General features: G+C 43.6%; 1 protein-coding gene across 1 annotated transcript in view; it reads right to left on the bottom strand.

Moving 5' to 3' along the window:
* Positions 1-12,810, bottom strand: part of ALK (ALK receptor tyrosine kinase) — a 732,834-nt gene that overhangs the window by 481,319 nt on the left and 238,705 nt on the right. The window contains exon 3 of the mRNA XM_024999478.2: positions 3,493-3,657. Within this exon, the coding sequence (XP_024855246.1) occupies positions 3,493-3,657 (165 nt within the window). The remainder of the gene's footprint in view (positions 1-3,492; positions 3,658-12,810) is intronic.

The following is a 12,810-nucleotide window of genomic DNA, read 5'->3' as shown; positions in this document are numbered from 1 at the left end:
TTTTGAACTGTGGTATTGGAAAAGACTCTTGAGAGTCCCTTGGACTGCAAGGAGATCCTACCAGTCCATCCTAAAGGAAATCAATCCTGAATATTCATTGGAAGGACTGATGCTGAAGCTGAAGCTCCAATACATTGGCTACCTAATGTGAAGAACTCACTTATTGGAAAAGACCCTGATGTTGGGAAAGACTGAAGGCAGGAGAAGGGGACAGCAGAGGATGAGATGGTTGGATGGCATCACCGACTCGATGGACATGAGTTTAGCAAGCTCCAGGAGTTGGTGATGACAGGGAGCCTGGCATGCTGCAGTCCCTGGGATTGCAAAGAGTCGGACACGACTGAGCAACTGAACTGGACTGAACTGACTGATTCATATAATGGAAAAGTTCACATTTAGTGTATGTCCTGGCCTTGGGATCTAGCTTTTTAGAAACATAAAGCCCTCAATATATATCCACTTTCAGGACCACTGCAAAGTCAGTATTTCTTCCTCCCCTCCTCTCCTTCCTTTTTTTTCCCCCTCTCACGACACTCAGCATAACATGCAGATGCTAAAGATCATAAGACAGAGCATGCTGCTGCTACTGCTAAGTCGCTTCAGTCGTGTCTGACTCTGTGCGACCCCATAGACAGCAGTCCACCAGGCTCCCCTGTCCCTGGGATTCTCCAGGCAAGAACACTGGAGTGGGTTGCCATTTCTTTCTCCAATGCATGAAAGTGAAAAGTGAAAGTGAAGTCGCTCAGTCGTGTCCGACTCTTAGAGACCCCATGGACTGCAGCCCACCAGGCTCCTCCATCCATGGGATTTTCCAGGCAAGAGTACTAGAGTGGGGTGCCATTGCCTTCTCCCAAGACAGAGCATAGGGGAGGAGAAACAGGTCAGAGTGTGGCAAAACACAATCTATTGGCACTGCTTTAAAATTGTTTAAAAATGTAAAAAGCATTGATTTTCAAAGTTATAAAGCCTGACACCACCATATCTGTGGATAATTGCCACTTGTCCTTCTCTCCTCACTCAGTGAAATTTGATCATAATTCAACCTATGATCAATCATAATTAAAAACCTATGATCAAAAACATGTTTACACAGGACGACTTCAATGGGTTAGGAATTGGGATCCAGAGACATCACTAGCAATGGCTGAATGTGAGTAAGCCTGAAAAAGGGTCCACACCAATAGTACAAGAAACCTAAGAATCACCTGAGAAACTTATACAATCATAAAATAAAACAGAGCCCCATGGAAATCAAAGTTGCGATGACATACTGTATTTCATCTGCCAGATGACCAAAAATGACAAAGTCTGGCAAAACCCAATACTGGTAAGGATGTAGAATCCTGGATGCACTAATATATCATTAAAGAGAATATAAGTTGGTGCCACCACTTTGGAAAATACATTGGATTATGTATTGAAATGGAAGGTGAACCATGTTGACCCAGAAATTCCACCCCAAGTTCTATGCTCCAGGGAAACCCATGGACATGCACACACTCTAAGAGGCATGTAGTGGTGCTGTTGGTAATAGCATAAACTCAGAAACAACCCAAATATCTAATAACAGTGGAAGAGACAAACTGTGGTATTTTCATGTAATGGATCCAATACAAAACGAACCACAGCTATATGTATTAAAATGGGCAAATCACAAAACACTATTCCATTTATACAACAGGTTGCAAATCTAATCAATATGCTGTTTGAGGCTATATACATAAGGGGTAAGGCCATAGAGAAAAGCAAATGCATGATTAAACATAAAGTATGGGGTAATGGTTACCTCTGGGGAAAAGGAGAGATTTTTGATCTAGGTGGGAGAAGAAAAGGTTGTAAAGGAATTGACAACATTCAAATTCTTACACTTGGTGATGAGAATACAAGTACTGATTATGTTGTAATCTTTAATCCACACATATATATTATGTCTACTTTTTTGTACATGCTTGATTTTACAATAAAGTTTGAAAGTCTATAGATTCCTAGGCTCTACTTCACATCTACTGAATCAGAATCTTAGGTTATAGCATTTAGACAGTATTTGTATAAGTTCTCCAGAAGATTTGGATGCACTATTGGGTAAGAGCCACTCACTTACACACACACACACCCCACATTACACATCAGTATCCAGGTGAAAGCAGCTTTAAATACAAATCATAGTCAAGAAATTTCAAGAGTGTCATAAAAATAGAAAAGGTCATCCTGGGAGAGTGTGTATAATAGAAAGAGGCCTCACAGTTCAGGGCTCCAGGCTGAGGGGGAAGCCTGGGAGCATTAGTTACTAGTTTTTAGTCCTCACCAACTTCCTTGAGCCCTGTTCCTGTGTGCTTCCCAGGAGCATCTGTCTGAGATAATCGCCCCTAAGAACTGGGCCCACAGCAGCTCTCACCACAGCTTTTGCTATAAAGACAGAGGCATGATAAGGTGGAGAGTATTCCTGTCTATGATTCATGAAGGCAGACATCTAGACCTGTAGACCTACATGTATAAGCTGATCGTCAGCAAGTTGCTTCCCCTCTCTGAGCCCTGGTTTTCTCATCTGCCCTGTTGCCCTCGCAAAATTGGAACCCAATGAGACGATGCAGTTGGAAGGGCTTTGCAATTGGAAGTACTACTCTGCCATGCCCAGTAAATCCAGTACTATGTCAGTTATTATTTCTTCCTAAAATCTAAAAATACAGGCTGTCAATGCTGGATCGGTAGAATTTTCTGGGTCCAAGGAATTGGGAGCTCTAAGATTTGCCTTAGAGAGACCTGAGAAAGGATTAGGTCTTAGTGCCTCTGTATCTCTTTCTAAAAACTCGGCAAATATTTATCAAGCATCCATCACTTATCCTGAGCCTATCTTTTCCAGTACGGATAATTCAGAAGAGGATGTTCATAAACAGCTCAGAACTACTGGAAGCACCTTACAGAACTAATATGCAGTCTGAATAGTCATTAATGGCTTTGAAACTAACATTTAACTCAGTTATACAACATACTCCAAATTAGGATTGCCAGATTCAGCAAGTAAAAATGCAGAACACAATAACATTTGAATTTTTTAGGATAATTGGAATAATTTTTCAGTGTAAGTATGTCCCAACTACTTACATGAGACACACTTATACTAAAAAAATCATCTGTTGTTTAAAGCTCAAATTTAACTGGATGTCCCATGTTTTAGAGATGACACCATTCCAAATAAACAAACAGGTTACCATTTTTTTCAACATCTTACATTGGGAAATCTGCGTGAAACAGAGCTATGAAATCCTATTTCTAAACCCTTCAATCCAAAGGGTTGGATTGATCTTGAAACTGAACTTGTAGCCTCCTCTCCCTTGTATACTGGAAGGCATGGAAAGGCACAGATATTAAAAACAGGTTTCAAAGGAAACAGGACAGAACAGGGATGGAGAAGTCACAAATTTCAAACAGAAACAGACATCCCATCCTCATCCTGGACCACTCAGGACACTTTGCATTGTCCTCTACCCTTACCTCTGGGCATTTCCTTGGAATGCTCCGCCTCAGGCCCATCCAACAGGTCCATCTGAGAGGCCTCCTCAGAAGAAACATGGCGCCAGGACCAGCTCTGGTTCCCGAGGTTGTGCAGTGGGGGGGAATACTCCAGCTCACAGGGGAAGTCAAAGCTGCACTCCAGACCTGCAAGGAGCAGTCCATGGTCAGTGGAGCAAACTGTCTCCCAGATGTGACCTTCCAGCCCCACTCCACTCCAGGAAGTTGGCCTCCATCTCATCCAGGTGTGAGGAGCTATAAATTTCACAGGCAGCTTAGCTCCATATGGATGAGAAGGAGACTAAGAGATAAAAATAGAGTGCTTTGTATAACTCGGATTATGAGAGATGTCTTCAGAGAAGGCAAGTAGAAAAAAAGAGCTAAGAGGTTGAACCATGAAAAGATTTGCATCCTGTCAAGTTACTTGGCGACATGAAGAAGGCTTGAGGTCAACAGGTTAGAGCTGGGCTTTGCAACCAGAAAGGTGTGAATCTAAGTCAGGCAAGAAAATTAACCTCTCTGGCTTCAACCATCCTCTCTTGTACATTAGGGATGATAATTTCTACCTCTGGAGATTGCTGTAAGAACCAGCAGGATAACACAATATCTACACACACAACTGGTGCACAACTGATGCTCAGCAAAAATTCTTATCAGGTTCCTAAATAAGAAGAGGAGGCCAAAGGGAACTTAGGCTTCTCACAGCCCTGTTTGCCAACCATATCATCTATTCTTCAACCACCCTCCAGGGAGGAGCGCAAAGGCTAGGATAGCTAATCTGAGTTCTATTTTCTCTTGGAGAGGGAATAGGGAAGGTCACTGATTAGGGAGAGAGAGAAGAGGCAAGAAGAGGCCGTGCTCTGGGACTTTGTATCATCTTTTCTGGGCTTCTTTGCAAGAATCATCACTGTGTCCAATCCTTTCACATCTGCTGCCCTACTTTTAAGATATACTCACCTTCTATTTCCCTTGCCTTGCTCATTATTTTCTACCCAAAGTGGCTGAAGGCTCTCAATGCTTGCTCATGGATCAATAGAATATGTGTTAGAAAGCAAATTAGTCATCTACTCTTTACTTCATCATCTCCATCTCCTTTTTGCCCTGGAGATGTGAAGAAAGGGAAAATTTGATATAAAGACCATTGAATGGGACTTTGGGGAATTTTGTTGGTATCCAGGCTTCTCACATTTGGTTGGTATCTTCTTCTCACATGTAGAACTTGGTGCCCTCATTCATAAATAAGAGGTTTAGACTCAATGATTCTAGAAACAATTACCCAGAGAAACCTAGGTTCCAGCTCCAACTTTGCCATTGATTTGCTGGTTACCTTGAATAAGCCACTTTACTTTTCTGGGCCTTAAGTTCCTCAAATACAGAATGAGACCCACACTAGATGTCTTCTAAAGTTCCTTCTTGATTTGACTTTTTTAAGATTCCAAAGTCCCTACTCTTAGAAGCGTTATAACTAATTTATTAAATCAATCTGTTTGGTGGTGCTAATGGGTAGTTTTAGTAGCTAAGTTGTGTCTGACTCTTGAGACTGCATGGACTGTAGCCTGCCAGGCTCCTCTGTCCATGGCTTTCCCAGGCAAGAATACTGGAGTGGGTTTCCACTTCCTTCTCCAGTGGATCTTGCCGACCCAGAGATTGAATCTGCGTCTTTACAACTGAGCCACCAGGCAAGCCACTAATGGGTACTAACTCCCAATTATCACTGTGCATTTTAATAGCTGCTTCTGGAGCTACTGTTACCTTGATCTCCAAGACAAGTTCTCTGTTGGGAATTCCAGAAGGCAGAGGAGGAATAGTGCCAAACCTAGTGCAGATAGCCAGTCACTGGAATGGCCTTTAGTAACACCACAGAAGCTGGCCCTGCCCTGGAATCTAGTGCAGATAGCCAGTCACTGGAATGGCCTTAGTAACACCATAGAAGCTGGCCCTGACCTGGAGTAGAAGTAAAATAATTCCCAATGACACTGGCCAAACTAAGTTTAGAGGGGAAGAAAAAAATCCTTCAATTACCCTTCTATTAAGTATCTTTCTACTCCTCAACCAGCAGAGATTTATGTGCCAGCTGCTCTCCAGAGCTGCCATCCTCCTGGTCCTAAGGTTAATACCATTCGCCCTTTCATGATTCAGACAATTCACCTTTATAATGTCAAGCTGAAACAGGCAGAGCTAGGCTTGTTTGAGTTGACATGCCACTTGCTGCCTACATATTTTATCAGCCTTGAAGACTTTCTACATGCTTCTGGGGGCTGAGCTACTGCTATGAGCTAGTATCCATGAATTGTAGGCTGCCTTAATCTTCAAGACTTGCTTGCTAGGTCCCCAGTTTCAATAACAGAATGCAAAGAGAAGGAAAAAAAACCAACATTTTGTACTTTGTAGCACAAAATTATCCTTATAATGAAATGTATCTTATAATGAAAAGTATAGCCATTAAGCCTGGCTCCTCTGTGGATGATCAAAAAGACCCAACCACATTAGCGGAAGATCAAGTCAGAAGGTGGCCACCTCCACCCCACATCAACAACTATCGGTGCCTTTCCCAGAGCTTCAACTTCTGAAGCCCATCTTCCATCTTGACTTTTCTTCTCCAATTAGAGTCATCCTGCTTCCACGTGGAACAGAAGGGTGGCATGCCAGCTCAGACACTGCCTAGCAAACATGCTCTGTGCGCATGTTACACAAACAGATAACAGAACATTCAATTCCAGCCTCAAGTATCATCAATCCTTGAATCTTTGAACTCTGGAGAGACTGATGATCAGTTGTGTATGGATCAGATTCTGCCTAGTAAAACAGGCCAGGCAGATACTCCTATTATCAAATAGGTTTGTTTTGAAATTCATACTCTGAGGCAGCTTCTCTTCAGCTGTCAAAGATGTACTTTGTGCTTTAAATAGAAATGGAGCCAACATTATTGCTTATTTGGGGTGAAATTAGATTGGGCTTTTCTACATTCTGATTTAATTTCTTATAAAATTTCAACACAGGTTTCTTCTGACCTAGCTTTAGTGCCTTTTGAGCAATAATATCTGGGACTTGTCTTCTCTAAAAATGGCAGATTAAGTCTCATTTTCCTAAGCCTTTTCTGAGTTTCTAGATCTAGGGTGTTTCTTGGATCTCTCTCTTCAGCCCTCCTTGACTCTGTCCCCAGGAGATAGGTGCTATAGAGTCTCTCTTACAAATAGGACTCAGAGGAACTAAGGGCTTCAGTGAAGTGCTCAGCCTTAAGCAACCCAAAATGGCTGAACAGGCCCATACCCAAGGGAAGGTGTAGAAACAAACATTCAATAACCCCAGTTGTCGGCCAGGGACTGTGCCAAAGAGATTTCTTATATCACTATATTTAATCTGCTGAACAAATTGAGAAGTGAATTGTGTTTTCTCTTTAAAGCTGAGGAAACTGAGACTCAGAAAGTTTACTCTACTTGTACAAAGATGAAAGGACTGCCCTGAGGCAGAGCCAGAATGTGACCCAGGGCCGACTAACGCTGAAGAGCTCACACCTCCACAGCTTCAGAATTTTAATCCAGGGCCAACAGATCAAATTAAATAATATATGAGAAAGCTATGAAGTGCTATGTTTTGGTTATTATTAGATACTATGTCTGTAACTTTGTCATATCCATAAAGGCTTCTATACTACCCTAAGGGGACAGAGCTATATTTCATCTGTGTCAGGTCCAAAACTGTACTTTTCACATATCCATTTGGAACCAGGAGAATCTAACCACTGAGAAAGAGCAATGAGAAAAAGACTTTCCAGAACCTGCTAATCACATAGTTGAAATCACTGTGACCAACAGAAAGTCACTTCCATCATGGAAGAAAGATAAAGTAATGGAATCTTCTGGAAATAATTGGCCTGCTGAGAGGAGTGTCAAGTGCTTTCAAGGGAAAGGTCTTGGTAGAGCAGTGAGGGTGACTCCAGGCTCACTCCTGCACACAGCAGCTGAAGGGCCTCAGAATGTCCATTCCTTTTTCTGCACCTGGCTTTCTGCAATTTGAAAATGATGGAGCATAGTCCCTCTCTGATGCTCTCCATTTCTGAATTCGGTGATTCTATAGAGCTCACCGTGAGCCAACACAACCTTACAGACTGTTGGTCCCCTCACTCTGTCTGCCTCTAAATGAGGGCCTGCTGTTATCCCTAATGGGTTCCCCAGGAAAGGAGGTGGAATGTGCATCACACTCCATAGGGACTCAGTTTGCCTCAAGATTCTCAAAGAATTAAGAAGGAGAGTTCAGGCAGATTTTACAGATGACTGCCAGGGTGAGTGTGTGTGTGTGTGTGTGTGTGTATTCACACATTTTTATCAGTCTGTACCCATATTCTTAAATCTTCCAGGATATGAGTTACATTTCTAAAACTGAATTAACAGCTTCAAGAAATTGTTCTAGTATAAAATACAGCCATTCAGAAGAACTGTTCAGTAACCCATCAGAAAAACCCTGTGGTGGCCCTTCCCAGAGAGATGCCCAGTTCCCTTGGCTGTGGTGAGTTGGCAGTGACCAAGCACTTTGAGACTGAATCTGGACTCTGGGAATGTGTGTGATTACCACAGCAATCTTGCTCAAGGCCTGAGCCTAGGAAGCCAGCTGTGGCTACTCTGGCAAAGGTGGGAATCTTCCCAGCCTGAGCCACAGGAAGGAGACTGCATGGAAGTTTCAGGCACTGTCCAAGCATAACAGGGATAGCAGATGTACTTTGAACTCTAGAGTCTTCTCTTGAGTGGACTTAGAAAGTCCCACAGTCTTCCTTTATATCCAAACTGACCTCAAGCTTCCCCAAATCCCTTAGATCAAGGTCCTTTGTACCTCCTTCACCCCAACCCTATAAATGCAGAGACCCCCCACTAGTTTCCTAAGTCTCCTTTAGACAACCCAAATTAAGGGACCAACAGCCTCCTTTAGACTTTAAGACATGTCTTCTGAGGCTGGCTGGTTTCTAGAGGCCACAGGTGGCAGGTGCCAGCCTGGGCAGGTTCATAGGAGCCCATTGGATGATGTTGCCCAGCCTCAACCCAACACAAGGAGTGAAAGCAAAACCACAGAGTGAAAAGCAGAGTCATAGAAAAAAGAGAGAAACAGTATGTTTATCAACCTCGTGATACTTCACCCTTCTTCATTTTGTCTCTTATTACAAGTGTCCCAGGAGTCAAGCTTGGACTTATGTTCTCGACTCTGGCAGCAAGGAGTGTATGGTTATAGAAGAGCCCCAAGTAAGGGATCTCCCTGGGGGAGATGGAGAATAGTTCCAATGGAGGAATTATGAAATTCCTCCATTTCATAATGGATAGCATGTACTGAGAGTTTAACATGGTCAGGCACAATCCGAGGCACCCTATATCATTATCTTATTGAGTTCCTATGAACTAAATGGGATTTGTATCTCAATTTGATAGAGGAAGACACTGGAGCTTAGAGAAATGAAGTCACATCTGAAGTTACTTGCTCACATAGGAAGTGACTGACTTGGTTTCCACTGACCTGCTTCCTCCATGGGACCCCAAGGCCTTGACATCAGTAGCTCACTAACAGGGAATTATGAACTGAAAAGGCAGCAGAAAGACTTCCCTTCGTTCAGAGCCACAGACACCAATAACAGTCAAGACCTGCAGTGAGGCAAGACAGGAACTGGGACAGGCAGGGTCAAGACAGGAAGCAAAGCACTGAGCTGTCCTTGAAGAGTGTCCTGCTCCCCCCTTCACAAAGCCAGACCTGGGATACCCTAGGCGAGGACTGAGTCAGTGTGTCCATCCCCAAGAGCCAAGTCTTACTCCCAGTGGGAATGACTCAGAAAGTCAAACCTACAGCGGCATTGAAGTCTGGGACTCCATGTTGATGTCTGTTTTTCCTGATATCCTCTGTGGTATCCTTTGTGGTTCTTGGTAGGCTAAGGGTCTCCGTTAAGGGAACTCAGAGTGGGATGGGCAAGGTTTTTGGACTATCTGGGGCCCACAAGAGAGTTTATTCAACTGTATACTCAGCCCTGGGATCTGCATCTGAAAACAGAATTAACAGGTTTGCTACTAGTTTAACATATGGCAACATAATTGTGATTTTTGCCTCGGGGTTATTTTCCTCTCTCTAGTTTTCTTGATCCAGTGCTTAGCTGCCAGGATGCTGACAGCCTGACATGGGGCCTGAAATCTCTCATTTGCTGAATGGTGGTCTCTATGGTCCCACCCAGCTCTGCAGTCTTTTCCTATGCATACTTGCCCATAGGTCTTATTAAGCAACTTAACACCATCAGGACTGTTTCTCAGGGATAGAGCACAAGTCCTGAGATTTGACTCCAGTCCTGCTACTTGTCAGCTGTGCAGTGTGGGGCACTCTCTCCCTCTCTCTGAGTCCCAGCCATCTCAGTGATAAGACTAACTTCCCAGGACTGGTAGGAGGACTCAATGAGAATGATGCATGTCTTTAGAATGGAGAAATTCCTAATGCACATTAGCTGGTTCAGAATTTACTCATGCCCTTTTGAACACAGCTTTCTGTTCACCACGAGAAACAGTATTTAATGGGGCAGTCAACCAATAGCACATGACCATTTCCTCAGTATTTTGTTGTACCACAGGAAGGTTGGTGTTTCTGCCTTAAGGTGATATTCGCAGTCAGCTGTTAGAACTTGAAGCAACATTTAAGGTTGTTTTTCCCATTGGACAGGTGAAAACACCAAGACCCAGGCCAGGGAAGATTTACCCAGGGTCATATGGCTGGTCAGGGAGTCCTTCACATACAGAGTAGAGGGCATCTCTCCTGGCTGTGGAGGCCTTTCCGAATGGCATCCTCTCCAGGCAGCACCAGGCCTGAGCTAGGTTGAAAATCTGTTACTGAATCACCAGCTCTCACCTCCTCAGGCTTGGCTTATTGGCACATTTAAACTAAGGCTGTAATGATTCATGGGTGGCCTTACAAATGCCAATGTATTCCTGACAAGCCTGATTTGTGTATTCAATAAAGAACCATATGAAGCACCATACACATGTGGCAATTTTCTTGTAGGTGACCTTTAGAGGTCATAAAATAGAGCTTCATATTCGAAACTTCAGTTCATTAGATAAAGCTCCAGGAACCAGCAGTCTTGAAATACTGTCAGGCCTTAAGAATTGTATCCAGCTCAAGAGAACTCCCTTGGCTGCCACCAATCCTGGGGCACAAGGTGGGGTCTCCTTTTCTCAAGAGATTTCCCTGAACTTTCCAAATGTTGACCTCAAGATCATGAAAGACCCTGAGGACCATCTTAGAGGAAGACACTGAATCCAGAGACATAGAGGAGCTTGCCAAAGGATGCACAGTGGGTGAGTTTAGAAGTGTTCTAAATTCCAGCTCCTAACCTGGTAACTTTTACTATTATCACTCAAAGCTGTGAGCAACAAACAAGTAAAATGATATCTTAAAACAATTTTTAAAATTCTAAAAAATCCATACTGTGTTTTTCTGGATAAGCTGGCAAAAGCATACATAGCTAGGTTTCAAATATTCCACAATGATTTGATGGCTAAAATAATCTCCAATAAGGCTTCCTGGCCTCTCGCATCCTAAAAGTCCTCTTCTCCTGCTTTTTGGTGGTTGCTGGACAGCAAGTCTAGGCACAGGCCAGAAGCTATGTGAATACAAAGGGAAGAGAAAAGGGTGGTCTAGGAGTCAAGTGGGAAGATCCTCTTTTGCCCTGTTTTATATCAAAGCCTCAGAGGGGCACCAGGGTGTCTGGGGAGTAAACAGAGACATAAGCTCCAAACTGGGGTCTGACTGCTCGAGGTGAAAGCTTGCCTCTGTCACTTACTGGCTGTGCTATCTCAGGGCAAATTATTTAACTTCTGTGTGGCTCGATTTTGTTATCACTTTAAAGTGGGGATTAAAACAGGGGCCACCTCAGGGAATTATGAGGAGGATTAAATGCAATACACACATCAAGCACCTGGCATGGGGACTCACACACACAGTCTGATTCTTACTAAATGATGGCAAGCCTTGTTCTTGCTCTCCAGTTGGCTCCAGGCTCAGTCACCACAGAGCAGAAATAAAGGGGCGCATGTTCAGCAATGAAGGCAGAACTATGTGAAACTTTGTGGAAGCTCCTCCTCACTTTGACAGGCTGATCAAGCTTTCCTTTGGAAGTGAAGTCACGCTAGACCTTGAGTAAGAAGAGCTGGGTTCAAGCCCTGGCTTGAGATATTACTTCAAGAAAGTCCCTCAACCTCTCTAGGCCTGTTTCCTCATCTGAAAAATGAAGTAGTGGAATAAAATGATCCTCAGATCTCATCCGTCTCCATCATCCTAGACCAATTTCACCTTTGGGCATGGCTGAAACAAGCTTTCTAATCTGGCTCTAGCCAGCTGGTCAGCAGAATCCCAGGAGTCCTGACTTCCAGCTCAGGCTCCTTTCTCCTTTCTCCTCTGGGTTTTCTTCTTAAGGAGCACTTAGCCCACCAGTCATCTTCTATGTTAATCCACCAGCTACCGTCAACATTCTGGTCACACTCTTTATGAGATCTGCCCCCTGCTTGCCCTCCCCCACCACTGTTCACTTGGAGGGACCCCAGAACTGAAATCATTCACTTCCTCCCCACCAGCATCCTCCCTACAATGTATCTGGGAACCAACCACCAAATTTAAGACATCTGCTCGGCTCACTTATAATCAAGATGCAGCAAAAAAGGGCCAAGTCTCCTTCAATCAATCAATTATATAAACACAGCCTCGGAAGAGTCTCAGAGGAGGGTGTGTGTGTGCATGCATGCCCACAAGGGTGGAAGATCAGCACAGAAAGCTCAATTCTCATTTCCCTTATCTGTGGCCGTAACAATATTACAGATTGAAGAAATGGGACTTGGCTCTTCATTCCAGAACAGAAAATTAGAAATAATTTAAATTCTGAAGTTAATAGCCTCTTCATTTTACAGATAGGAAAACTAAGGCTCAGGAAGGTGAAATAACTTGGCCAAAGTGGCATAGCCCAGGTTCTGGAGAAGCAGAAAGCTAAGACTAAAGTCTAAATTGGACATCTAGGCCAGTTTTCTGCCTGCAATTTTCAGGAAGCGTTTATGCAAAACATGGTATCTCTAACAGAATGAGGCCAGATCTGGAGAGCATGGTGAAAACATGCTCTTTGTACACTGCTCAGCATGGTATCCACCCAAATGAGATCATTCCTGAAACTAGATGGTTGGAGGAGATCTCTGAGTAGTGTGGCAGCCCCAACAACCGGAGAAGGCTGAGGGTCCTGGGAAGTCTTGACCTCATGCAAGGTGGCCCTTCCCACTCGCTCATCTGTCTCTGCTGGTG

The sequence above is a fragment of the Bos taurus genome, chromosome 11 (assembly GCF_002263795.3).
Source record: "Bos taurus isolate L1 Dominette 01449 registration number 42190680 breed Hereford chromosome 11, ARS-UCD2.0, whole genome shotgun sequence".
Taxonomy (NCBI): Eukaryota; Metazoa; Chordata; class Mammalia; order Artiodactyla; family Bovidae; genus Bos; species Bos taurus.
Note: the sequence above shows the minus strand (reverse complement) of the source record. Positions and strands in the feature narration are given on the sequence as shown.